This window comes from Triturus cristatus, chromosome 1_2, assembly GCF_964204655.1.
Source record: "Triturus cristatus chromosome 1_2, aTriCri1.1, whole genome shotgun sequence".
NCBI lineage: Eukaryota > Metazoa > Chordata > Amphibia > Caudata > Salamandridae > Triturus > Triturus cristatus.
Genome location: NC_140580.1, coordinates 491,484,851 through 491,510,227, shown reverse-complemented (window position 1 = coordinate 491,510,227; position 25,377 = coordinate 491,484,851). Strand labels below are relative to the sequence as shown.

General features: G+C 43.7%; 1 protein-coding gene across 1 annotated transcript in view; it reads left to right on the top strand.

Annotated features, from left to right (window-relative positions):
- GLRX3 (glutaredoxin 3) overlaps positions 1 to 25,377 on the top strand; it is a 151,336-nt gene that overhangs the window by 101,934 nt on the left and 24,025 nt on the right. The window contains exons 5-8 of the mRNA XM_085606207.1: positions 7,047 to 7,219; positions 7,322 to 7,383; positions 9,813 to 9,870; positions 21,819 to 21,871. Coding sequence (XP_085462333.1) covers positions 7,047 to 7,219; positions 7,322 to 7,383; positions 9,813 to 9,870; positions 21,819 to 21,871 — 346 coding nt within the window. The remainder of the gene's footprint in view (positions 1 to 7,046; positions 7,220 to 7,321; positions 7,384 to 9,812; positions 9,871 to 21,818; positions 21,872 to 25,377) is intronic.

The following is a 25,377-nucleotide window of genomic DNA, read 5'->3' as shown; positions in this document are numbered from 1 at the left end:
GAGTAAGGAAGATACATCCCGAAAACGTTCCTGAAGGAGTACATAAAGGAAAAGAAATGCCCAAGTGGGACACAATGAGAATGAAAAATATAAGGCTGTGCTCATGTGAGATCAAATATATCCATGTAGAAGAGTGGTGATAATCATCAAATACCCGTAGTGTGGAAAAGAGAAAAAGTAATAATATCATAAACAAACCTATTGATAAGGAAATAGAATTTGAGACGTGTAGCTATAAACTCCAAGTAATAAAGGCCTGAGATCGAGATGTCAAGCTAATCTGTTATTCGAACATAGTCTGTGGAACTGAGGTCATAACCACAGCTGGGGAAATTATATTTCAATGAAAAGGTATAAGAAATGGTTATAGACACCGTATAAGTGTGAAAATAGTCCGTAGGAACTAAAAAGGTAGGACAAGTACCCACCTTAGTAACTATCCAATTAGTATTTACTTCATATGTAGTCGCTGGGACCAGTAAGACCGGAAATTAACTAGAGAAACATTTGAATTGAGGAAAAAGTTGAACAAAACAGTCAAACTATTGTTGCATGCTCGAGGTGAGGTAGCCAAAATTTGAGAGCTACCTGTACGAAGTAAATAGAGAAGACAGTCACTAGATCTGTGTCCACTTGACTACCAAAAAGACCTGAAGCACAGATCTCCTGTGATGTTGACTAGGTTAATGCTGAGGAGAGCAGATCAACCCAAATTGAGATAACTTTACACATAGCAGTTAAAACTACTTATATGACAGAATAGTATCTAATAAAACCCACCTAAAAAATGGCACCTCTCCAGTCTGAAGAACATACTGCTCCAGCTTCGATCACTTTATTACAAATTGATAAGCTCTACTGGGGTCATGGACTCAGTGACTCAGGAGGCTGCTTATGTTTTTTCTTAAATGTTGCATGGGACTTTTGCACTCTTTGCAGCTATCCACAACATGAACAAACGTTTGGTGTTCTCCCTGTTCCTTCTAGGGACATCATCAGGATCCAAAAATGTAAATAAAAAGCCCTTGCAGGGCAATATGGGGTGCTCCTTGCTTGGAGCAGTAAATATAAATGAGCAGCTCCTACCCCTCATTTATTATTTTTTTGTTTTATATTTTATTTGTATGGGTGCTGTACTGGAGCACATACAAAATACTAAATTTTGAGGGCAGTGTGGGGGAACCCCAAGGGCTCTACAGCTCCTTCCGGCTCCCTAGCCAGTACTCATACTGGGTGCTGTCAGGAGTCAGCATTTTTATTAGAGTGCGTGCCCCAGTGCCCAACCACAACATGCCCAGTCATTATAGGTCACAGTGGCGGGTGGGGAGGCGAAGGCTCCCGCGGCCCCTGGTGGCTCCCCAGCCAGCACCCATCCTTTACTCCCAGACTCGCTGGGAGCAGTTATTTTTTATTTTACTGTGCTCCTTCTAGGCAGGAACAGAGTAATGTTCACTTTCTTGGAGAGCACTGGCAGGGTATAAAATTAGTATTCCCTGCCCGTGCTTTTCTGGGTAGAGAGCAGCAGTGTACTGGGTGATAAGGTCCCGGGGATACTCCTTTGATCGAGCCTAGAGGGACGGGGTCTATGGGGCAGGTTTTCAGCTCTGGGACAGAGGTCGCAGGTCTACTCCTCCCCGCCCCCAGCCCCCCTGAAAAGAAATGGGGCCTCGGGCCCTATCTGAGGCTCAGGAAGGTGAGCTTTTCAATATTAATGATTTAACCCCTGGGGATGGGACCGTACACAGTCTCTGGCAGGGTGACCACATGCCCCCTTCCTAATAAAATTAATCTGCTGTGGGGGATGGCGTCCCTGGAGGCTTACACAGAGACTCGAGGAGGGGAGCGGGGGCCTCCCACCCCCAGTACAAAGACATATGGCTGGGTCTTCCACCCCCCCATTCCCCAATGCAAAAACCTATTGCCAACCCCTCCCCCACCCCCTCCCCCTCCCAAGGGGCTTATTTTTGTAAGGCGGGGAGGTCTTCTTTTTTTAAAATCTGGCGACTGTTCAGGTAGGTGGAGCCTACGTTGTGTAGTGCCTTGAATGTGTGTGTGAGGAGTTTGAACTGAGTGTATTTGAGTATCGGGAGTCAGTGGAGCTCCTTGAAGTGTGGTGTGATAAACTTTGTGTAGTAGGTTGAGGATAATTCTGGCTGCCAAGTTGAGAGTAGTTTGCAGTCTTCTGGTGAGTTACTTCGTGATGTCTGTGAGACCCATCCTCAATCTTCTTGATTTTCATAAATCCCTTGAAATGTGTTCATTAGGTGTGACTTGTGTTTTTGTATTGTCCTTGGCCCTCCGGTCCTGTTTTTTTTCCTAGTGCCAGGAGGGAGACCCCTTGTATAATTTGTGCTCTCAGTAAATGTTTATTAGCAAGACAGAACATTAAAGTACCTATCTGTTTCTCGTCAATAAATATTTCCAGAGCCCAAACTACCTATTTGGAAAATCCTTTTTCATTTTTTTTTTCCTGCAGTTTCTTCTTTAAAGTGTTACCTTTTATCGGACGTGTTGGTCCACAATATGTTGACTTTGGTGATATTAATATTTTTCTTCGCCCCTGTGATAGGTGTGGAGCCTAATTTCAAGGTGTGCCCATTGTGGAGTGATAAGCCACAGCACATACAGACCTCTCATTTATCTTATGCTGTTAACATTGTAATATTGGGTTGTAAACCACCTTTTTCTGTGTAGGGTTTGGCTGGCGAGCAGCTTCTAACTCTGTAGTTTGAAGTCAGTGCACGGGTACCCACTTGATAAATCGGGCACCCGGAATATTAACCTGTGCACATCCCCTGCATGACTAGTGTTCTTCAATTGTTTTTTGTATTCGTAAGCATTATGCTTGCTCACTACACTATGCAAAATGTGTTATAAAAAGGAATGTTACTGTTTTATGCCGAAGAACAGCCTCTGTGCTCTGCTACTTGAACTCTTAAAAATGAAATGCAATCGATCAGTCTTTCTAGTCTGCATGTAGTTGCCTACAGCGAAAATAAAGCCGCCTTTTCGGCCTGCTGTTGTAGAAACGAACTAATATATTGGCAGGAGAGTAACCATCAGCAATCAGCCCTTAGCTGTTTACTAATGAACTCCCAGATGAATGAGAAATTTCAGAACCTGTGTTTTACTCCAGGCTGTACATGAACTTGACACGTCGGTTGTCGAGAAGGCAGCACAGCTCGGATGCCACACAAATAAATACCAGCACCTAATATCTCAATAAATTCTGTTTCACGAAAATTGCAGCAAGTGGCTACAAATCCATATTACAAAGATTTCGAAAGCGATCTTGTGTAAGGAAGTTGAACGAAGGTCATTCTTGTTACATTCATTTCTTTGATTCTTTTTGTTTCCATTTGCTTCCACATTTGACGAGCACTCCGTAGCACATTTTTACATATTAAACAGGGCCGCCCTGGTTCATTCTTTACTTTCACAAGCTGCAAATGTTGTTTTGCATTTATTTTGTAGTATAGTTTCACCTTTGAGAAAATATGTTGCTGAAGGCCTTAACGGTTTGATGTATACAGTTATTTGCCTTCTAAGTAAACCTCATGTGAACCCTCTTGCTTAATGGTATACTATTTGAGCCTATAAATGAGCACATGTACGGTGCAAAAACGAGTATTTTTTTCAACACAAAATATGATCGGTTCCAGTTGAGAATGTTTTGAACAAGCCAATTTTTTATTAAAGGCTTGCTTTTAAAATTACAAATAGTGCACTTGAGCAATAGACTCCGAATGGTCCTCAAACCAACATGTAATATAAAAAAAAAACTTGATGGTTAGCAGGTGTAATCTAGTCCTATATTTCCGTCTCAGGATTTTGAATACATTATCAAACTACTCCGGCTTTGGCAAAGTTGTTTGAAATGTACCGGAACCTAATGGCACCAGTATTAAACCTTATTACACAGCCATGTTAGTCGTAACTTTTGCCAGTTATGGTTTCAGCGCCTAGAGACCCTCTAAGGTGATTAGTTCTTGCCCTACAAACCCTTTTACATTACATTACATTACCTATGGTTAGCTCTGCAATCCAAAAGTCACAGGGCACCATGGGAACCATAACTCAGCAAATGTAATGTTCAAGACCTTAGTCTTGATGGAACAGATGCATTTCCAAATGTCATAAATGATGTCGACAGTCAAATTACTTATGACATCATCGTTAACACTATCAGTGAGAGATGACTAGCATTATTTATTAGCTTCAGCATGTTTTGCTGCCCATTTTTTTTTTAAATATAGTGATGTCAAAAGAATTGCATTTGGTGTGTAAGTTATTGTTTGCATGCCTGCTTGGTGAGATATGGTTTGTGGTGCTAAATATAGATGGTAAATTTCAGCGGTTGGGTTTTTAACACCTGTTAAGTTGTTTTAACCAAAGCTAACCATAACTTCACTCAACCTTCTTTTTAGGTCTCGGCTCGAAGGCTGCGCTTGCGCAGTCTCGATCCGAGATTTAATGACTTGGAGAAGAGGGGCTTGAACCCGCCCCTCTTCTCCCCTGTTCTCCATTGGCTGGCCTCTTGAATGCTGGCCAGCCATTGGAGAAGAGGTCCCGTCACTCCGATCAGGCCCCGTCCTTTTCGGATCGGGGGGGCGTGTTTTTTTCAGAAAGTCTAATTATCTCCTCCAGCCAATGGCAAGAGGAGATAAAAGCAAAACACGCCCCCGAATCCGAAAACGACACTGTGTTTCTCCGAGGCATTTCTGCTCTGCCTCGGAGAAAGGCGGTGGTGTGCTCGTCCTCTCTGCCACACGTCGGACCCTGCGTGCAACCCTGCTCACCTCTGGTGCGGTTCTAATTTATCTGCTGCACAAGTATGCGGTGGGATTGCCCCGTCCCTGCCTCCCCCTCCTCTGCCCACCCGGAAGAGAATTCTGGTAGCAGCACGTTTCCCCCTGTGCAGCTCCTGCGCCGCGCTCGCCCACGGCTGTTCTGCCGCCGTATTGCCGAAACTGATCACTGCGTCCCCAAGAAGCAGCAGCTGCCAGTGACCACACTTGCCCCCCTTGCTTGTGGTACTCTTGTATAGTATGCTCTCTTTCTCCCCTGAGTCTGCAGTACTCTGGTATGCTGGGATCACTCTCCCCGTGCCTCACTCCCACAAGCCTCTGGGCCCGGTGCTTGCTGCCCTCCCCTCCCCGTGCCCTCGCCGCCCCTCCCCGGGGAGCCCTCTTGCTGCAGCGCGTCTAATCTCGGTGTGAAATTGCCCTTATTGCGGGCACTGGTTTCCCGGTCATCCTCGCTGTTCCCTTAACTGCCGCGTCCAAGGGGAGGGGCCCGAGGGCAATGATGGCTCTGCGAGGTGGGTGGGATTCGTGGAGGAGCCCCGGGTTGGGGCCCGGCTCACTCGCTCTCACTCATTCTCTGCCTTCACTCGCCCTTCGTTCTCACCCATTTTCCCTTCTCTCCCCCACATTCTTTACTGCCGAAGCAACAGAATCACCGCCGCGGCCCACAGGAAGCCAGGCATCCTTGCCCGGGACATGTGCGGAGCCTGCGGTGTAGCAGGAAGTGTCTGCTCAAATGGGGCTCCCGTGCGTCACTCCTTACTTCTCTCGTTCTGTCCGTTACCCCTTTCTTCTCTCATTTCTTTCTTCACCCCTTCCATCACTCCGTTCTTCTCTCGTTCTTTCCTTCTATCCTTCAATTTCTCATTCCTTCCTTTATCCCTTCCATATATCATTCCTTCGTTTACCCCTTCCTTTACTCCTTCCTTCTCTCATTCCTTCTCTTATCTTCTTTCATTCCTTGTTTAACAGCCTAATGAATACGATTGACAGTTATTTCTCACCCAAAGAGTCCTTCGTGTATGTCTAATATTAATGGGGACATCCTGAGCAGAAGAAACAAGCATTTGCAATGCAACGGTCTCGGCATTGTTAAAGTTAGAGCTATTGGCATTGCTCATGACAATGCCGTTTCTTTAAATGTTTTAAAAACAAAAACATAAACAAAAATGTCATGAGCAATGCCAATAGCTCTAAATTTACCAATGCCGAGACCATTGCATTGTAAATGCTTGTTTCACTAAATTTTCAGTTTTTAGCTTTATTATATACCATATCAAACTGTGAGGCTCAGGGCCTGGGGCCCAGCCTTGACATGCGGCCCACTGCCTCTGCTCATGCCTTTGACCAGGCACTGCACCCACCCTGCCACAAGTGGCCAACTCCCGCTGCACACTGCCTTCAGGCAGCCAAGTAGAAGACCCTGTTAAATTTTTAATCTGTTGAGCCTCAGACAGGACGTGCAAACCCAATAAATAGTCTGCGAACCAGCTCTAGGTCCAATAAGGGCCCACAAGTCTGTGTCGGTGCCCGGGCCTTGAGCTAGAGTTTAACTTAATGCACACATTTAACCCATTGCATCCTGGTTATTGTTAAATATTTTTTTTAAAACAGTACTCCTGGACAACTGTCAAGGCATAAACCATATAGACAGCTGTGCAAGTGTAATTTTCTGTTTATTGTTGTGGGAGGAGGAAGAGTATTGATGTGACCTCAAGGCTTCGCCTCTCGTGAGCTAAGGCCTCTCCCCACACACAGTAATAAATATCCTATTACGCTCTGTCTAAATGCTATAGATGGAGTTGTCCCTTTTTTCCACCTTTGTTATTAAACCATTTTGATACTGTCAGTAACTTTTGATCCCGATGACTCTGTTAATTTGCACAGGATAGAAGATTTTAATATATATCTGCTTCTGTTGCAGTATCTATATTTATTACTGCTGATATTTTGCCCTGTATACTTACTAATTCCTGTGAGCAGCGATTAGTAAAAGTTTGTCTATCGTTTATTTTATTGCCATACTGAGCAGAAGTTTTGTTTGTGATAAAAATGTAGTTTTTTTTTACATGTCGGCTATATTAGCTTATTTCGATAAAGTACGGTGTAAAAATATATTTATTTGTCATTAGGTGCATTACACTTTGCATCAAGATCAAAAGCCACTCATTCTGTGATGGATTAAGCTGATCATATTCTCTCCTAAGACTTTAACATTGGCATCTTTTGTTTGGCTCGCAGGATTCAGCAGACAAATAGTGGATATCCTCAACAAGCACAGCATACAGTTTAGCTCTTTTGACATTTTTTCTGATGAAGAAATACGCCAAGGCCTCAAAACGTTTTCGAATTGGCCCACTTACCCTCAGTTTTATGTGAAGGGTGAACTGGTTGGAGGCCTGGACATTGTAAAGGTAAACTAGACAAAAAATATTTTACTAGTGCTTCTATTTAATCCTGTTCGTCAAACTCGAATCCTCGATGCAGTGTAGTGATATAGCACTTCATATTTTCAGGAACTTGAAGCGTCTGGAGAACTGGATGACATGTGCCCAAAAGCACAGAAGCTCGAAGATCGGTAAACAGAATATTTCCGTACTAATATTTTACATTTCATTTTTTATTTTTCTCTGTGCTACTTATGCTTTTGTGCGCATTTTAGTGCGTATTTGTAAGCGTTCTTTGACTGAAGTAATTGTTGTATGTTGCTTCACACTATTATTGCATCCTGCCTAGGTCATGCATGCCATTTTAAAAAGACTGCATTTTGAGGTGTATATAATTTCAAACAGTGATTTTTGTTTCATTTTCTTTGTAGTATATATAGTTCTCGAATCGTTTTCTTTTGTCATGTTCTCGTACATTAAAGGCATTGCCTGTTTCACCACAAGTAGCCTCTATGTGCATTCCAATCATATTTCTTTACAGCTCTAAATTAATCGCGGACGAGCATTTTTGATGGACGTTTTTACTAAGCAGTTTTACAAAACCAGTTCCTCCTTATTGCTGAGAGTAATGGAATCTGCAATACAAAGGCTATATTTACAAATATTCAAAAGGCTTGTGCGGTTTACTCTTTACTCTTATTTTTTCTGTTAGTGAGATATTTTGTGCAGTATCGAGAAAGGAGTCTGATAGTGACAACTGGAAACTATTAAATCATGTTCAATTAGTTGAAATGTTTATTATGTTGTTTATGACATTAGTAGGTAACCGTGAGCAGATTCCAGCTATCCCAAACAACAAAACCTTATTTGGTTGATATATTTCTCCAGCTGCAAAGCTTTTTTAAACTGGAAGTGTATACACTCAACACTCACAAGTATTGGCAATGCCAATAGGTGTGGCTTTAAAGGAATTTTGTATGGTAATGTGAAGCATTAGACATAAATAGCATGAGAATAGATATGTCTTTGTTTGGAAGCAAAGAACTGTAGAATAATATTGGGTAAAGGTTAAAAAGTCAGTTGGCAGTTACATTTTCAAACCGGACCTAAACGTCTATGCAGTTTATTAACGACTAAACTCCTACCTATGCTGATGCCACAAAAAACACCATAATTTTTCTAAATTATCTAAGCCACTTAATAGCTTTACAATGTCAGGTGTGTGGCCCTAACAGTTCAAGCTCAGGCAGCTGGGTACATAAAATGATTACAACTGTGTGCAAGGAAGCATTTTTTTGTGGAAGTATACATTTCTTCCCAGTCAAATGCTGTAATCCTAGCTTCTAAAATGTGGGGAGAGCTGACATAGCAACTGCTGCACTGTCAAGCCAGACCATCAAAAGGCCATTGAATGGATATCATCTGTAGTTTTCTACCCTGCCCCCATCCACCCACCACCTAGCCCCAATCGAGGAGAAACTGATCTTGGGTTGCTTGTGTTCTAGTTCTCGAATGTATACCTCTCTTTCCCTCTTTAAAGGCTTAGCGAAGGGTTCTCTGTTGGGTGTTGTCATGACTACCAAAAATGATATGAAGCAGTTCTCCAGAGTAGACAGTCAAAGCAGAACTGGAAGTCCAGTTAGGGCTACTTTGAGGACCTTGTGAAGGGCACTGAAGTGAATTTATTGAAAAAGCATGCGCTAAATGCCCTCAGCCTTGGAATGAAAGCTTAATGGTATTAGTGGCCTTCGGAGACTAAGGAAGCTTCTGTTGATGATTTCAAGATGATCTACATATATATTAGTTGTCCATTGTGTGGTGCACACCTTATTCAAATACATACAACTCCTCTCCGGTACCTGAATGAGATGCCATCTAAAACCTTTCCAGTGTAGTGCTTATTTTGGCACTAGTTTGGATGTCATGACAACAGATCAGTAAGACAATAACAAACCTTCCTTAAAACAAAAGCTTAAGGAGAATGAGGACTTTGTGTTTTCAAGTTGTCGTATAAAATGTTACAAGAAGAGTGCTTGTGATATTAAGCTCAAGACCAAAACTGCTCTTCTCTTTTGGATTTAATTGTAAATGTAAACTTTTCCTTATTCTATCATTAAACACATTCTGATACACTATATATTGACCTAATCCAGGGTCTCGTTTTAGTGTTTTATTTAGTGATTTTCCTCTTCTTATAAATCCCCAATTTCAGGTGGAGGCCGATCATTCAATTATCTTGCTGCTACAGCATGGAGTGAACTTCCTCGATCACTTCGTTGCACTGCAAAGGAAAGCCAGTTCAGATCTCTAATTAAAATCTGATTACTAACTATTAATGTCTTATTTTGGTTCTTAGATTTAGCGCTGGGATGCCCTGTGGGGCAGCTGTAGAAATCTGATTTGATTAATTCAATCAAATGTCAAATCACAGGATACGTGTGTAACAATATCCTATAGCAGGTTGCTTTTTTGGCACAAAGCAAAACTAGCTGTTTTTTAAACTATATTTTTCATTAGGAAGGCCAATTTGTTTTTTAGTTGGTTAAACCCTGCTTTTTCATTATAAATATGTAAAATATTTGTGTACAATTTATATTGTATCTCCTTTTCACTATTGCAGACTTAAAGGACTCATAAACAAGGCCAGCGTGATGCTGTTTTTGAAAGGAAATAAACAGGTAAGTTTGAAATCCCTAAAATTGTACCTAACCAAGTTAAGGATTTCAGAAAATGTTTTACCAAAAGCACAAATATGAATGGGTAACAAGCGGGGAAAGTGTAGATTTTACTTTGTTGGAAAGTAAATAATGCAAGGTTTAGCAAACCTATCATCTTTTCAGGTGACATTAAATATTTTTCAAGCAGATTCCTCATTTGATGATCTATTTCCAGACATCATATCACATTTAGAAGCAAGCAGGCTCCATCTGCGAAGCCGCAAATGCATCAGTGGAAGTGTTTTATCTTGTACAAAAGGTGCATGCCGATGTAGTCAGTTCCTTATTTCATGTGCCACAGAACTTATCAGCCTATGTCATGATCCTGGAAGTGTAATAATATTACTCTTAATTACTTAAATTTACGTTATTCTTGAAGGTGTTTTTCTCTGTTTGGACTACCGAGGTTTAGCTTCAAACTCAAGTTCAAGTGCAACAATGTTGACTCCAATGTTGCATGTGGTTTGACTAGGCCTGTGCAGAGACATTCAGAGATGCTTTGGGATAGAGAAGACGAGCTTTTGACCGCCGCGTACTGGTCCTGATGTTCTTGGTCCCATTTCAAGTTGTAGGTCAGAGGGGAGAGGACTTGAACACAACTGACACCTCAAGTAGTAGGCGAAGAGACCAAGAGAAAACAGTCTTTCTCGAAATCGTCCTCCTCTTGTCAGCACTATCATTTCATTTTGCACCAATGAAACGCTTACTGTATATTTTCCTTGTCCTCAGATTAGGTTCTTAAGCTGTTGTAGATACCCTGCCATCCAAGTAGCATAGCCCCAGCTGGTAAACCTCTTAAAAGGGTATGATAATGGTGTTTGGTGTGCAAACCTAGCTCTCCATCCCCTACCACTGTTCATCGGTTACCTCTGCCGCCAAGCTTTTGGCCCCAGACCAGTTATTTTCCCTTCTGAACCAACTCCTTTTGAAGTCCAAATTGCAAGAGCTTTGGATTATTTCTGCATCATTGTTCGACTTGGCATCTTTGGAGTGGTTTCCCCTGACTTTTTGCTTCTACCTCCTGTATTTTTGATGCTGTGCTGGATTAAGTTTGTGCTGGATTAGATGCTTTGGTAACTTTGCCACTGCTGATCAGTGTCAAAGTGCAAGTGCTCCCTGTGTAAATTGTTGTTACAATTGGTTCTCCCTGATTGGCATATTTGATTTACTGGTAAGTCTCTAGAAAAGTGCACTGAAGTGTGCTGGGCCTGTTAATCAAATGCTACAAGTGGGCCTGCAGCACCGATAGTGCCACCCACACGAGTAGACCTGAAAAGGTATCTCAGACCTGCCACTGCAGTATCTGTGCGTAGTAGTTAACTGCCATGTCGACTTGGCAAGTGCACCCACTTGCCACGCCCTAACCTTCCATTTTCTTACATGTAAGGCACCCCTATGGTAGGCCCAAGGTACCCGCCGGGCAGGGTGTAGTGTATGTGAAAGGTAGGACATGTATTGGTGTGTGTGTGTGTGTGAGACCTGTCCTGATACTGAAATACTGCCAATGTCCTTTTTCACTATTGAAAGGCTATCTTGTCCCATATGATAGAATGGGAGTTTATTTATAACATCTTATAAATATAACATGGAACAAGATAGACAAATACAGTTTAGGCTTTCTGAACTCAGAATGTAATAACACATCTTTTAGTAAAGATGGTTTTTAAATTGTGTGTTTGAAAATGCTACTTTTAGAAAGTAGGAATTTTCTAGTTTAAGCATTCTGTGTGCCTCTGCCTGTTTGTGTGTTGGCTGTCTGGTTTTGGAGTGTGGGGATGTGCATTCACTGTAGCCACTGGGGGAAAGGTGTGCCTGGCTCTTCCTGGATGACGCAGAGCTCGAATAAATAGACCTTGGCTGAATTTAGAGTAGTGGGAGGAGATGTCCTTGACCCTGAATAAGGGCCGGTCTCCATTGCACAATGCTGTTTCCAACCCTTTGGTCATACTGCACCAGTGAGGACTGAACTGGTTTGGGCTGGCCTCAGAGACCCTTGCACAAAGAGTACAAAGACATTTTGGGGTATAAGTATTAGACCAAAAACCCCTGAACTTTAGGCTACTTCTGGAATCAAGAGGAACCTTTGCCAAGAAGAAGAGCTGGAGAAACTGGAGGAGAAGTACTGTCCCTTTGCTGTGTGCTGTCTGGGGTTGGCCTGCAGTAGCTGTTTCTGCCAAGGAAAGGACAAGGACTTTGCTGTGTGATGTGTCTCCGTGTTTGATGAAGATCTCCAAGGGCTTGAGTAGAGTTTGCCTCCTGTTCTGTAGTCTCAGGGACACAAAGACCTCACCACCAGCTCCCATGAACCTCCTTGCTGGGAGTTCTGACCTGCCAAGAGGTGCTTGTGACTTTATTGGGCCTCTGGAGGTTGTGTCTGCTGTTGGGAGCTTGAAAAGCAACGCAATTACAAGAAAATCGACGCATTGCTCGTCTTGTGGCTGTTTTTTCAAAGCAGCACCACTGTGCAGGAAGAATCTCCACGCATCGCCGTGCCCCTGCCGAAACCAACGCAGTGCCTTTTGCCGCTGCTGGAACCGACGCATCGTAGGATCGCGGCTTAAGAAACTGACGCAGCGCCGATCGATGCGGTGGCATTGATCGGCGACGCATCCCGGTTTTCCACACATCGTACCTGTGTCACAAATTTTCCTGACACATCACCCGCAGACCAGAACTCATTTGAAATTGACGCATCACTTCCCCCTACAGACCGGATTCGAGGCATGACTTCTCCTGCGTGCAGCAGAACTGTCGCATCACCTTCCCATGGTCTCAGGAACTGACGCATCTTTGTTTTTTAACGCTTCCCCTCTCTGCGGCTGTTTGGCCTTGTGAATTTTGTCTCAACTACAGGTACTTTGAGAGAATTCACGCATGGATAGTTTTCTATGGGCCAAGTTGTTTGAAACCTTTTCAAAGTCATATTCTCATGACATGTATGTTGGAGTTTTGTCGTTTTGGTCTTGTTAATGTTTAGATAAAGATTTTCTTATTTTTCAAAACTGGTGTGGTGTCCATTTGTGGTGTTATTACTGTATTACTGTGTGTTTTGAGTACAAATACTTTACACATTGCCTTTGGGATAAGCTGGGTAGCTCGTGCCAAGCTACCCAGGGAGTGAGCAGGGGTTATCTAAAGTGTGTATCCCCCTTACCCTGACTAGATGCAAGGGTCCCTAAGCATAACTGTATCTACCTCTGCCAACTAGAGATTCCCATTTCTAACATCACCATGCTTCACAATTTGAAATAAATGTCTTGCAAATAAATGCAAGGCTAACGATTCTGACTTGTGCCCAGATGCCACCAATTTCTCATCTGACGAGTGTTGTGATATCGTCAGAGACACTTTTAAGAGATGCGCATGATCCCTAATTTTGCTTCTTTGGTAGTGGCTTTGATTCCCTTCATGTGTTCACAAAGTATCGTTTGGTAGCTCTGCAAAAATACAGTGACCTTGATAAGTCTGTAGATATGTAGTTTTAAATATGTAAAAGCCCTCCAAAGGATGTTGTTTCTTTAGTGTTTTAAGAAAGGCACTTCAACACAACATATCCTAATACAGCCTCTGCACATTGCACAGTGACCCACTTGCAGATTAATTCGACACCGTGTAATGCTATTTGACAACATTCACATGGCCGCCTACTACTCTCCAAATGCACCAAACCCTTCGCATCTATGAGCTAAATTCGAATTGCAGTAAAATTGAATCAGTATGCAAACCTCTGGTGCAAATTCACAATCTACAGCAGTGCAATCAAAGACATGCACTATGCCTGCAAACAAGCCTTCTTAGAAAGAAACATATGATTTCGATCTGCAAATTAACTCTCAAGCCAACACTGAGATGGGAGCTCTTCTCATTGTCATAAAATACAAATCACCATTTATATATTCCAGAAATATACTGCAAACTCCCACTATATATATATATATATCTATCAAACAAAAAAATCAACATCATGGAACCCACTATTGGTTTCATTTTCACATACTATCCCCCAGTTTTTATGTTGTGTTTTTGCAAAGTGCTGTGCAGCACTTAAGTGGCGACTGCCTCCTTCTAGGTTACTACATACACTCCTTCCAGTCCTTGAGTTTTCTGTGATAGCCTAATATCATTCTTGGCTTTATAGTCTTGTTTTGGTTTCATTAGACTAATTAAACTAACACTAGAAATCATTCATTTGAAAGTTGAGAACTTGACATGGTGCCCTTAATGACCTAGAGTGAGGTGGTGACCCTATTTATGAGGAAGTTAACGTCCTCCTGACCATCATCATTAAATCACACTTAATGTCCTTACTCAAGATCAGCTTCTTCTCAGCAGGAACGTTCCCTATCTCTATGAAAACTAACTAAACTCTCCTCTTGAGACCTCTCTATCCTAGTAATGCCTAAGCAACAATGCACCCTCCCTTGGTAAAATCTTTAAAAAACAGTAGCACTACAACTTCAATACCTGTTTGGTGACAATCTTTACTCTTAACAATCAGACTTCGTCTTCAAAGGGAGCTGTTCAACATGGTTTTATCCTAGTAGTTAGACACACTTCGAATCAGTTACATAGATGGTCACTTAAATATTGCTACTGCCAGGTTTATCAGTTGTTGATATGTAAACTATTATGTTTCCCACTTGCCCTTTCTATATGTATCCAGATTTCTATATGTGCCATGAAGACCGTAACAGGAATACCTATTCTTAACAGATCATGCTAAAGTAGCCATCCATATAGACTGTTTTAAGGGCTCATATTTTGCACCTGAATGGGTTATTTCTGTTATGATTTTTGCAGTGAGTTGAGTTCTAGAGTCAAACACGGAAATGAGAAAAACGTGTTGCTTGGGTATCTCTTTGCGCTGAAAAGCATACCAGGAAGGTATTGCTCACCCTCCCTCCTCCATGTCTTCCCTTCATGTTCACATCTAATGACTGAGCAGCTCGGAGGGAGCAGAGGGTCCATGACCATGTAAGAGGTGTATTTAAACCAGGTCTCTAGAAGTGCTAGTAAATCAAGAAAGTGGTTGATAAGTGCCAACATCTCCCAGCCTATGATTCACTGTTGATCTACAGTTATGTAACATGCAGTTTCAAGCTGTATTTAGTTTTGGTGCTCCGAATACACAGTGTTCAGTTGAGATAGGAAAAAGGTTCCCGTTTACCACTTCATTTGCTGAGTAAATCTGATGTTTACCTCTATGCTTTAAGATAGTTGATATTATGTGTGCAAAAATGTTATCTGTGGTGGTCAGATTGGCAGGGACAAGTCTTGTGTGTGACATAGTTATCTAGCAGTTTATGAATCTCATCATTTGAGAAATGGGGATAGAGCCTATATGGGCATGGCTCATGGTTGCTCTTCGGTATTGTGTACCGTGTCCTTCTGCATGTGGAGGGTTACAGATTGCACACGAGCAGTAAACCTAAAACGGAAGTTAAACATTGAATATCCTAGGGGTTAAATCTTTGAGTTGAAGATATCGGTTATTTCCTTTGAAGAGGTTCAGATAAGTCAGGTTGAGTCTATGCCTGTACCCATTGTGCTCCTTCGACTTTTGCTTGTTGTTGAATAGAGACCAATCAAGAGGTCCCTTTAAGTAACACACAACATTACAACCTGTCAAAAGGGGGGGACCCCTGGCAGAGCAGTAAGAGAGCGGATGGTGAGAGAGAGAGAGACCCGACAAGAAGGCACTAGCCCCTGCGGGAGAGGCTGAGGCGCTGGCCACAGCATCTGAGTTAAATCTGAGAATGGTTGAAGAGTCCAGAGCAAACATGGGCTTAGTCAAATTAAGTTGAGAGGCTGAAAAGCGAGAGTATCATCAGGAGTCATTTAGGAGAGAAGGTAGTACAAGGGAGGGAGTGAGACTGGCTGTAGGTGGATAAAATAGTGTGATGTATCCCAGCGGTGGGAGTAAGGCAGGACAAATTGAAAGTGAGGTGGGCATTGGAAAGTGAGTGCAGCATCCATTTTACTGGAGAGTATTAATGTGTGCAGAGACAGACTGGGTATAGGATGAAGATAGGTTGAGATGTGTGACTTCAAAAGGGTGAGAGGCACGAAGGGCTATCAGGACAATGCTGCATCATGCAGGCAAGTGAAGGCAAGTGACTCAGTTATTGGTCGTGGCCCAAGTGGAGAGCATGTTCAGATTGCTTTTGAAGTGAATTGAGTGGGGAGGAGGGGGAAGAGATCCTCTTAGGTGGGTTAGCGAGTTGCTGAAAAGCTCATTCAGGTTAGACCTCGCTTGCACAGGATTAAAATTTGGTGAGAAGATGCTGGAGAAACAGAGGAAGTTAGAAGGTCACTTAGGCCCAGAACTTAAACAACAGATTTAGTCTTGAGGAACAGTAATGTTTTGAAGATGGCTGTCTTTAAGTCACAGTTGTGTGAGTCGAGGGCCTGGAGACGATATTGTATTGTGAGGGGGACTATCCCAAGGGGAGGAGCTCTTATCTCTGAAAATATAGGAGTATGAGGTTTGCACTGTGGGTGTTGGTGCAATGAAGGGTAACATTTTCACAGCCAACAGCCATGAGAAGAGTTTGGGGGAAAAGGTTTAAATAATGTCAGACTAACATTAGTAGATGTTCTGGTTATTATAAATAGAAGTAGTGATTGATTCATTAAAGCTTGGAGAGAGAAATGTTTTTAGTTTGCAGCCATGTGAGATGTTTGTAGAGCATTGACTATTACATTACATTACTTTAGGAAAGTGTCAAACCATGGGGACATGTTATGAATGAAGAAGATAAAGCCTGTTTTGAGCTTCCTACAACGACTGCAGTGGTGTTGGTCTGCAATGAGTGTTTAGGGGAACTCTTTTATAGTTCTATTAGAATTTATTTTAAAGATGATTGTGAAAAATCAGGAGGGTGTAGTATGTTACATTTATTAATATTTTTTCCAGCTTTTGCATTATGTCTACCAAGTGGACAAGGGCCATTTTGGGAGAGGAGGAGGACCAAGTAAGGCCACAGAGTGACTGGAGAGGGAGAATTTGATAAGCTTAGAGAATGGCCTATACACTTGACATTTGAAACATTGAAGTGAAGAGTGCTAATCTATCCTGTTGCAATTAAAGAAAATCAATGAAGATGGGAAGAGAGGTTTGAAGTTAGTGCTATACCATCCCCTACAGAGCCTAGCACCACATTACAAATAAAAATTGCAAGTCTAGAACATGAAGCCCACGGCTTGAGGTAGTCCTGGAGAACAGAAATTGCACCATGGTAGTAGATATAGGTTTGTTTGTAGAAGGAGGGTAGGCAATAGCAAACGGAAAACAGAGCAGTGAAGCAATAACAATCAAAAGTCTTCCACAACGTATGTGTAGGGAGCAAATAACTGGGTCCCACCGCTAGAGCAGCTTGACATGTGCATCAGGTACGGCCTAAGGGTTATGAATGAATGAATGATTGAGTTGCATTTCATGCTATAAATATTTCATCAGTGCCTGGGGAGTGGAGTAAAGATTAGCTGCGGAACCGCTCAGAATTCTTAAGACATCCGCAAAGAAAGAGTCTCTAATTAAAGTCATGGGGAAGAGCTAACGAGCTGTACTGTCCATCCCTCAAACCAACATGACCACCTTGCAATGGATGTGAAAGTCCCTTTGTCCCAGTCACCCCAGAAAATTATGGATCCTAAGTAGAAGGTACTTTCAGGGCATGGAACTCCGTGTTTAAATAATTGTGTGATGCTTTTAAGATGGCCTCTTGGAAGGAGACAAGGGGAGCTCTGTCAAGAGGCGCTCTGTCAAGAGGCTGGGAGACCACTGAGAGTCACTGGCGGTGCCACTGCCACCGGCTGCTCCCCCATTCTCCTGTAGCCCTCAGAGAGAACAAGCATTTGCAATGCAATAGGTCTTGCATTAATTAAGTTTGAGCTATTGGCATTGCTAAATATTGCAACACCAATTGCAACAAAAGTCTATAAATTGTAGGCCAAAAAATGTGTATTTTTTTTTTGTAGCAATGGTGGCATGCTGCGCTTTAGATGAATATGTTTAAAAGTAAAGTGCGCCATACTGCGATTGCTACAATAGTTAATTGTGGATGCGTTAACAATTGATGTGTGCACTGATGGCTGGTGGTGTGTGTGCGCCTGTAGAAATTGTGCACTGATGGCTGGTGGTGTGTGTGCCTGGTGGAAGTGTGCACTGCTGGCTGGTGGTGTGTGTGCCTGGTGGAAGCGTGCACTGACTGCTGGTGGTGTGTGTGCCTGGTGAAAGCATGCACTGATGGCTGGTGGTGTGTGCCTGGTGAAAGCATGCACTGACGGCTGGTGGTGTGTGTGTGCCTGGTGAAAGCATGCACGGACGGCTGGTGGTGTGTGTGTGCGCCTGGTGAAAGCGTGCACTGACGTCTGGTGGTGTTTGTGCCTGGTGAAAGCGAGCACTGATGTCTGGTGGTGTTTGTGCCTGGTGAAAGCGTGCACTGACGGCTGGTGGTGTTTGTGCCCGGTGAAAGCGTGCACTGACTGATGGTGCCTGTGCCTGGTGAAAGTGTGCACTGATGGTGTGGTTGTGTGTGTGTGTGGTTGTGTGTGTGGGGTTGTGGTTGTGCGTGTCTGGTTGTGGTTGTGCGTGTCTGGTTGTGTGTGTGGTTTTGTGTCAGTGGTTGTGTGTCGGTGATTGTGTGTGTTGGTGTGTATGTGTGAGGCAGCCAGCCAGCCAGCCACCCTGCACCAGCTGCTGAAGGCACAATTGTGCACTGGTGGAAGTGTGCACTGCCGACTGGTGGTGTGTGTGCCTGGTGGAAGCGTGTACTGATGGCTGGTTGTGTGTGCCTGGTGAAAGCATGCCCTGAAGGCTGGTGGTGTGTGTGTGCCTGGTGAACGTGCACGGATGGCTGGTGGTGTGTGTGTGCCTGGTGAAAGCGTGCACTGACGTCTGGTGGTGTGTGCCTGGTGGAAGCGTGCACTGACGGCTGGTGATGTTTGTGCCCGGTGAAAGCGTGCACTGATGACTGATGGTGCCTGTGCCTGGTGAAAGTGTGCACTGATGGTGTGGTTGTGTGTGTGTGTGGTTGTGTGTGTGTGTGTGTGGTTGTGTGGTTGTGTGTGTGATTGTGTGTGGCTGTGTGTGTGTGGTTTTGTGTGTGTGGTTGTGTGGTTGGGTGTATGTGTGGTTGTATGTGTGGTTGTGGTTGTATGTGTGGGTGTGGTTGTGTGGTTGTGGGTGTGTGGTTGGGTGTGTGGTTGTGGGTGTGTGGTGGTGTGTGGTTGTGTGTGGTTGGGTGTGTGGGTGTGGTTGTGTGTGTGGGTGTGTGTGTAGTTGTGGTTGTGGGTGGTTGTATGTGGTTGTGTGTGTGTGTGAGGCAGCCAGCCACCCTGCACCAGCTGCTGAAGGCAGCTAGTCACTCTACTTCTCTGCACTGGCACTATGAGATGCCAGCTGGTGAAGGCAGCCAGTCACCTTGCTTCTCTGCACTGGAATGATGTAGGTTCACAAATGTTATCACTATTCCTCCCTGGTGTCCCCTCAAGTCTTTCTTCCATCCCCATCCTCACCATGAGAGACTGAAAGACTGAGATGAAATGAGTGACTAGTTGAGAAAAGGACAGCCTCTGCTGAAAGGAGGGACAGAATGACGAGGGGAGAGATAGCCCGTGTAGTACAGGATGGCAGTGCCACTAGAAGACAAGAGGAGTCCACTAAGAAGCCGAGAGCTTCTGGTGAAAGGAGTGACTCTGAGAGGGAGAGACAGCCCATGGGGACGGCAATTAGGAGAGACTGAAGGGGTGAAGTGAATGGAGGAGACCGGTAAGAAGCAGAGACTCTAGTGAAGGAAGGGACAGGGTGACCAGGAGAGCGCAGAGACAGCCTGGAGTGGTGGTGGGGGAGTGCCACAAGGATAGACTGAAAGGCTGAAATGAAATAAGTTACCGGGTTAGAAATAGAGAGCCTCTGGTGAAAGGAGGGGCCGGGTTACAAGGAGACGAATGAGACAGCCGCGAATAACCGGTGGGCAGCATCCACAAAGGCCACACCCCAGCTTCCCACCCACAGATCATAGATCTATTAAATTGACATTGTGAACCCACCACTTTAGCAGCTAGAGCGGGGTGGGGCTCTATATGTACCTCTTCTGTCTGGAACTCGGCAGATAAACGGGCAACATTAACTCAATAAAGAAGAAAAAAGATGGGCTAGTAGTAGAAAAGGAGAAAAAAGGATGGATGGATGAGCTGGTGAAGGAATGGGTTGATAAAAAGATAAATGGATGAGCGGGTGCATGAAATCATGGATAAATTTGTGAGAGGATGAGTGTATGAGTGGGTGAAATGATGGATGGATGGATGGATGAATGGGTGAAAGGATGAACACTGAGTGGGTAAAAGATGAATGGGTGGCTAGAAGGATGCATTTGTGGGTGGGTGAAATATGGATGAATGGATGGATGGTTGGGTGGATAGAATAATGAATGAGTAGATGGTTGAATAAGTGGGTGAAAGGATGGATAAATGGATGAGAGGATGGTGATATGAGTGGGTGAGAGGGTGGTTAGATGAGTGGGTGAGAGGATGGGTAAATGTGTGGGTGAGGGATGGATGGATGGGTGGGTGCGTGAGAATAGATGAATGGGTGGGTGAAAGAATGGCAGAGTAAAAGGAAATGAGGATGAATTGATGTGTGAAATGATGACAGAGTACATGGAAATCTGTGAGAATAGCTAGATGGATAGATAGAATGGACAAAAACACAATCTAACCTTAAAGCTCAGCATGCTACAGTTGCCTGTTTCGAGACAAACAGCAGAGCAAAAGCTGAAACAAAGTTCTCAACCTTGTAGAGTTGTGCGATACGCAACATTTTAACACGAATATGTTGGTTTAGCTGAAACTTTGCCCTGGATGGCCTGAGCGCGCTGTTGGCTTGTTGCAGGAAAGTGGTATTCTGTAATCAGACATTCCAGCGATAAGGAAGCCCGACTCTCCTATGACAACTCGCTGAGAGATGCGTTTCACACATTTTCTTTAAAAACAGTAAAAACGCAGAGGAACAGAAATGGTGACAGGAATTATTTGCTTTCAGTTTGACTGCGACTTGGTATGAAGGCAGGAGGCAATGAATGCTCGGTTTCCGCATCAGTGCTAAAACTCTGGCCCGGCTTCTGGTGGGGGAAGGCAGGAAAGTGGCACGCGCAGCGTGGGCACTGCTTGGGGGTGGAGGGGCAGATCAGAAAATCCTATTTTAAAGCCGCTGCTCCAGATAGTACAGCGCACCGCAGGGTTGTCAGCTGTAAGTAACAACGCAGGGCGCGAGCCCTAAACAGGAAATGCAAAAAGAAACAAGAAGATATACAATTTGAAGGGAGGCTCTGGGTTAAAAAAAACAAGCAGGAAGTGGGATAAGGGAGGGGGGTAGGGCACATCGCGCGCACTAAGGCGGAGAGAGGCACGCAGGCTGCCAAATGGTTAGTACTTTCGCGGCCGCTTTGATGATGTCTGGCCGCGCAGCTCACTGAGAACATCAAAGCGGCCGCAAAAGTGATCACACAGGCTGACAAATGGTGCGCCTGCCCGGCGCACATGCACTGTACCTGATCCGCCCGCAGCCTTTGGGAGCACTTTCAAAAGCGCCTTACTAAATGTCTTGCAGAGCATCGCTTACGCGATAGCTCAGGCGAGACCTAAAAAAGGGCTGCTGAAGGTCCACTAGGGCTGTCTTGCATTTTCCTGTCCCATAATTATTGATTTGTCTTAAATTAAAGTTATGACTGACATCAAGATTAGTCGAGATTTCTTTCTAAGCTGTGTTGTCCTGAAGGCACACCTACAAGCCACGACTTTGAATCTCTTTGCTTGATGATAGAAAGTAAGATGTGATCATATGCGTTTTTAGAACTAGAAAAACACCTGTGGCTCAAAGGACTAATTTCTGTATTTGTTCTTTTCAGATGGCAAAATGTGGATTCAGCAAGCAAATTTTAGAAATACTAAACAATTCTGGGTATGTATCTGCCATATGAGGCTGTATCTACTGGTGTAGTGTATAGTGAAAAATGCTGTCATTTTGGATTGGGAGATCATTGATGGTAATGTCATTCTCTTAGCACACTTATCCAATCTACATTATGTATTTAGTAGGTATTACCCAGTCACAATTGGTTTTGATCGTATGCATGTGTTATCAAGCAAGCACACTTGCATGTGTTGCCATGTATGCCTGTGTGTATGAAATTACATAGGCACCATTTTTTGTTGAAGATGATTCTAAAAGGAAGTAGCACCACAAAACCCCTCTTTGCAAAACAACGCACAAATGTTTTTTTTGGGGGAGGGGGGCGGGTGTGGGAAGCTATATGGGCCATGGCTGGAAGCATCCTGAGGTGCGCAAGTGGTGGGATGTAACCTGGGGGGCATGTGTGCGGGTAAGCAGAACATGGAGCACGGGTGGGGAAGCAACAAGAAGGCCATGTGTTGGAGCAGAGAAGATCAAATGAGCAAAAGAGTAGCATGAAGCACAGGGGAGACATTTGAACAGGGGCAGGAGAGAGCAATGTGGAGGTGGGGGGGTGGGGAAAGCACACAGGTGGGAGAGCACTCTTGGGGGGCGCACAAGAGTAACACCATCACAGAAGGGGTTGAGGAGAAGCACACAGGTGTGTGAGAGAGAGAGCGCGAGAACACTGAGCGCAGATGGGGGAAGAGTAGCACAGTAGGGAGATTGCTGAGTAACACAAGCATGCTCATGGAGTGCTTAAGACTAAATAAAAAAAGTAGATCCCTGAAAGTGAGCAGTGTAAGGACAGAAGTGAACTGGCTATGCTTCAGGGGAGTGACTGACAGAAGAAGGTAAGCCATTGACTATGAAGCAGTCAAATAAAAGTGACAGTAAAGCCAACCAATGATAAGCAGTTGGGTGTGCTGCAATCCCTCTTTGTTCTTGATAAGCCCATAAGTTGTCTGTTAGGCTCGCCCTAAAAACTTTTTTTTTTTTAAAGAGCATGGGTTTGGAAGGGCAATGCAAGAGCCGGGGGTTAAACTAAAAATAAAGGCTGGGGAGGGGAAGAGGTGAAGAACCGCACAAGAAGAAGTGAGCAACATGGAGGTCAAGGACACGAGGGGGACTAAAACAGTGCGAGGGGCAGGGGAAAAGCACCTGGGAGAAAAAGCAACAGTGTAGGGTAAGAGAAGCACATGAAGTAGACAGCTGGACTACACATAGTCTCATTGAGTGCTTACGTAAAAAGAAAAAAAAAACATTTCCTAAAAGTGATTGGCGGAAGCATCGAAGACTGCCAGTCAAAGTGATGATAAAGAGCAATGCTCCAAGGGAGGAACAATCAAGTTGGACAGGCTGGGATAAGGCGAACCATTTAATAGAAAACCAACAAATCAGAGTGACGGTAAAGCCAACCAGTGGTTGGGGAACTGGATGCATGTATAGGCATGGCTGCTGTGCAGTCTGTGTGGGGCAAGGGGAGGAAAAGCAGCATATGAAGACGAGAGCAGCACAGCGTGCTTGGTTGACCGAGAGCCACATAGAGCACAGGGAGACAGAATCACACAAAGAAAACAGTTGGAAAACACATGCACACTCATGGAGTGGTTAATCAAAAAGAAAACAAGTTCCCTAAAAGTGAGCAGTTAAAAGGTAGAAGTCAGCCAATTGGACATGTTCCAGGGAAGGGACAAATGCAAGAGAAGCTGAGACGAGGAAAGCCGTTGAATAAGTAACGAGCCAATGGGAAATACCATAAAAGCAACCAGTGGTTAGCAATGGGCGGGCTGGTTTCCCCTGTAAGTTATTGGTAAGCCCACAATAGGTCTTTTTCAGCCAGACAGCTTGCCCTGTCTTCTAGGCTCATGCTTCTTGTTGGACTTTGCTAGGAATCTAAATAAAATGTTAAGTTTCTGCAAACGTCTGTATGTGGAAAGATTTTTCTTTACTTTTTCTGTTAGGTTTAATCTATATGTATTCTGATTACAATCACACGTGTTTTTTGTTTTATTTTTGCGATGATGACTTTGCAATATCTATATATTTTGTATTAGTGTTTGAAAATATATTTAAAATGGGTTTTGCACAATAGCAAATTATGTTTAGAGTTCCTTTCTATACTTGCCCTACATTCTTGTGAAAAATACGTCTAAAGGAATTCCCATATGTGCTGCTTTCTTTTTGGTCTTACTCTTTTAAGTGATTGAATGTGTGAGTTTTATTGAGAAATAGTTTATTGGTCTGCCCTCTTACATTCTGCATCCCCTCATATTCACAACACATTGAACATCCTAGATTTGCATTGTGCGATCCTCACTGATCTTAATCAATGTGGAATATTCCCACAGATTTTCAGAAAACCTGCAGCACTTCTTTCTGAGTGTAACAGTCAATTTCTAGTTGGAAGTAAACACCTCAATAGTCACAGTTAGGTGATATCTCCATGAATAACAAATGTTAGCTTCTACTACATTTTCTGATATAAGTAAAATTAATATTAGGTAACCGTAAGATCACAATTCAGGACCCAGCTGAATGAAATGTCCTATATTACCCAACATAACTCACACAGTGAAAGAGAAAAAAAAAAGAGAAAGGTGCCTATCAGGTCAAAAGTGTACTAGCTGTAAATTACATACCCCGTTTAGAAGCCTGAATCCTCTGTTCCTCAGATCATCAACTCTTTCATCCTCAGGAGAGAAGTTCCTCAGCAGGCAGGCTTCTTCCACAGAGCTTTGGACCTATCTGGTATTCTGAGTCAGCAAGAGGCCAGCTTTTCTGGCCCTCAGAGAAACCTTGCTGATTCAGGATTTCAAGCTGGAGTCACACTCTTCAGTTCTTCTCCAGGCACACAGGAATTCTTCCATGCAGGCCATCTTCATCCATCTCCGTCACAGATAGCTCTCTGGCATGAGACTGTTTGTAGCAATTTTTTATAAGATGAACCACGCTGATAATGACCAGTCTTCCTAAGCGAATCAATAACCCGAACATTCTCCGTCTGTCTCTTAGCACCATGATCTGTTTCATTTAATATTGTCTAGGTTTTCTGTTAACCAGCTCCTTACATCTCCTAAAGCCACCCTTCTGTGATAGCCTTCGATGTATGCTCACATTTGAAATGTGACTTTTATGCAGCGTGTGCTGTTTGTCCATACTTCACTGATGACTTGAAAGGGAAAAAATGAGCAGCCAAAATGATTGTCATGTTTCACAGAAGAGCACATGCATTTGCAGCTTGTGTAGCAGAATCAAACTGTCCAAAGGTAAAAACATCAACTATTGTGAGAAATGTGAAGAAAAATCAAAGGGAAAGGATACATCTCTTTAACCCTTTGATTGCTAGGGCCCACCCATTCCCCCCCCCCCCCCCCCCCCCCACCCCTTCCAGCCCAACCTGTGGTAAGCCTTTTTTTGGGGCTGTTTGGGGTGGTTTGTGCTTAGGCCGCCATAACGTTATGTTCACATAAGCTATCCTTGCCAAATTTGCGTTCTTTTTCCCCAACATCCTG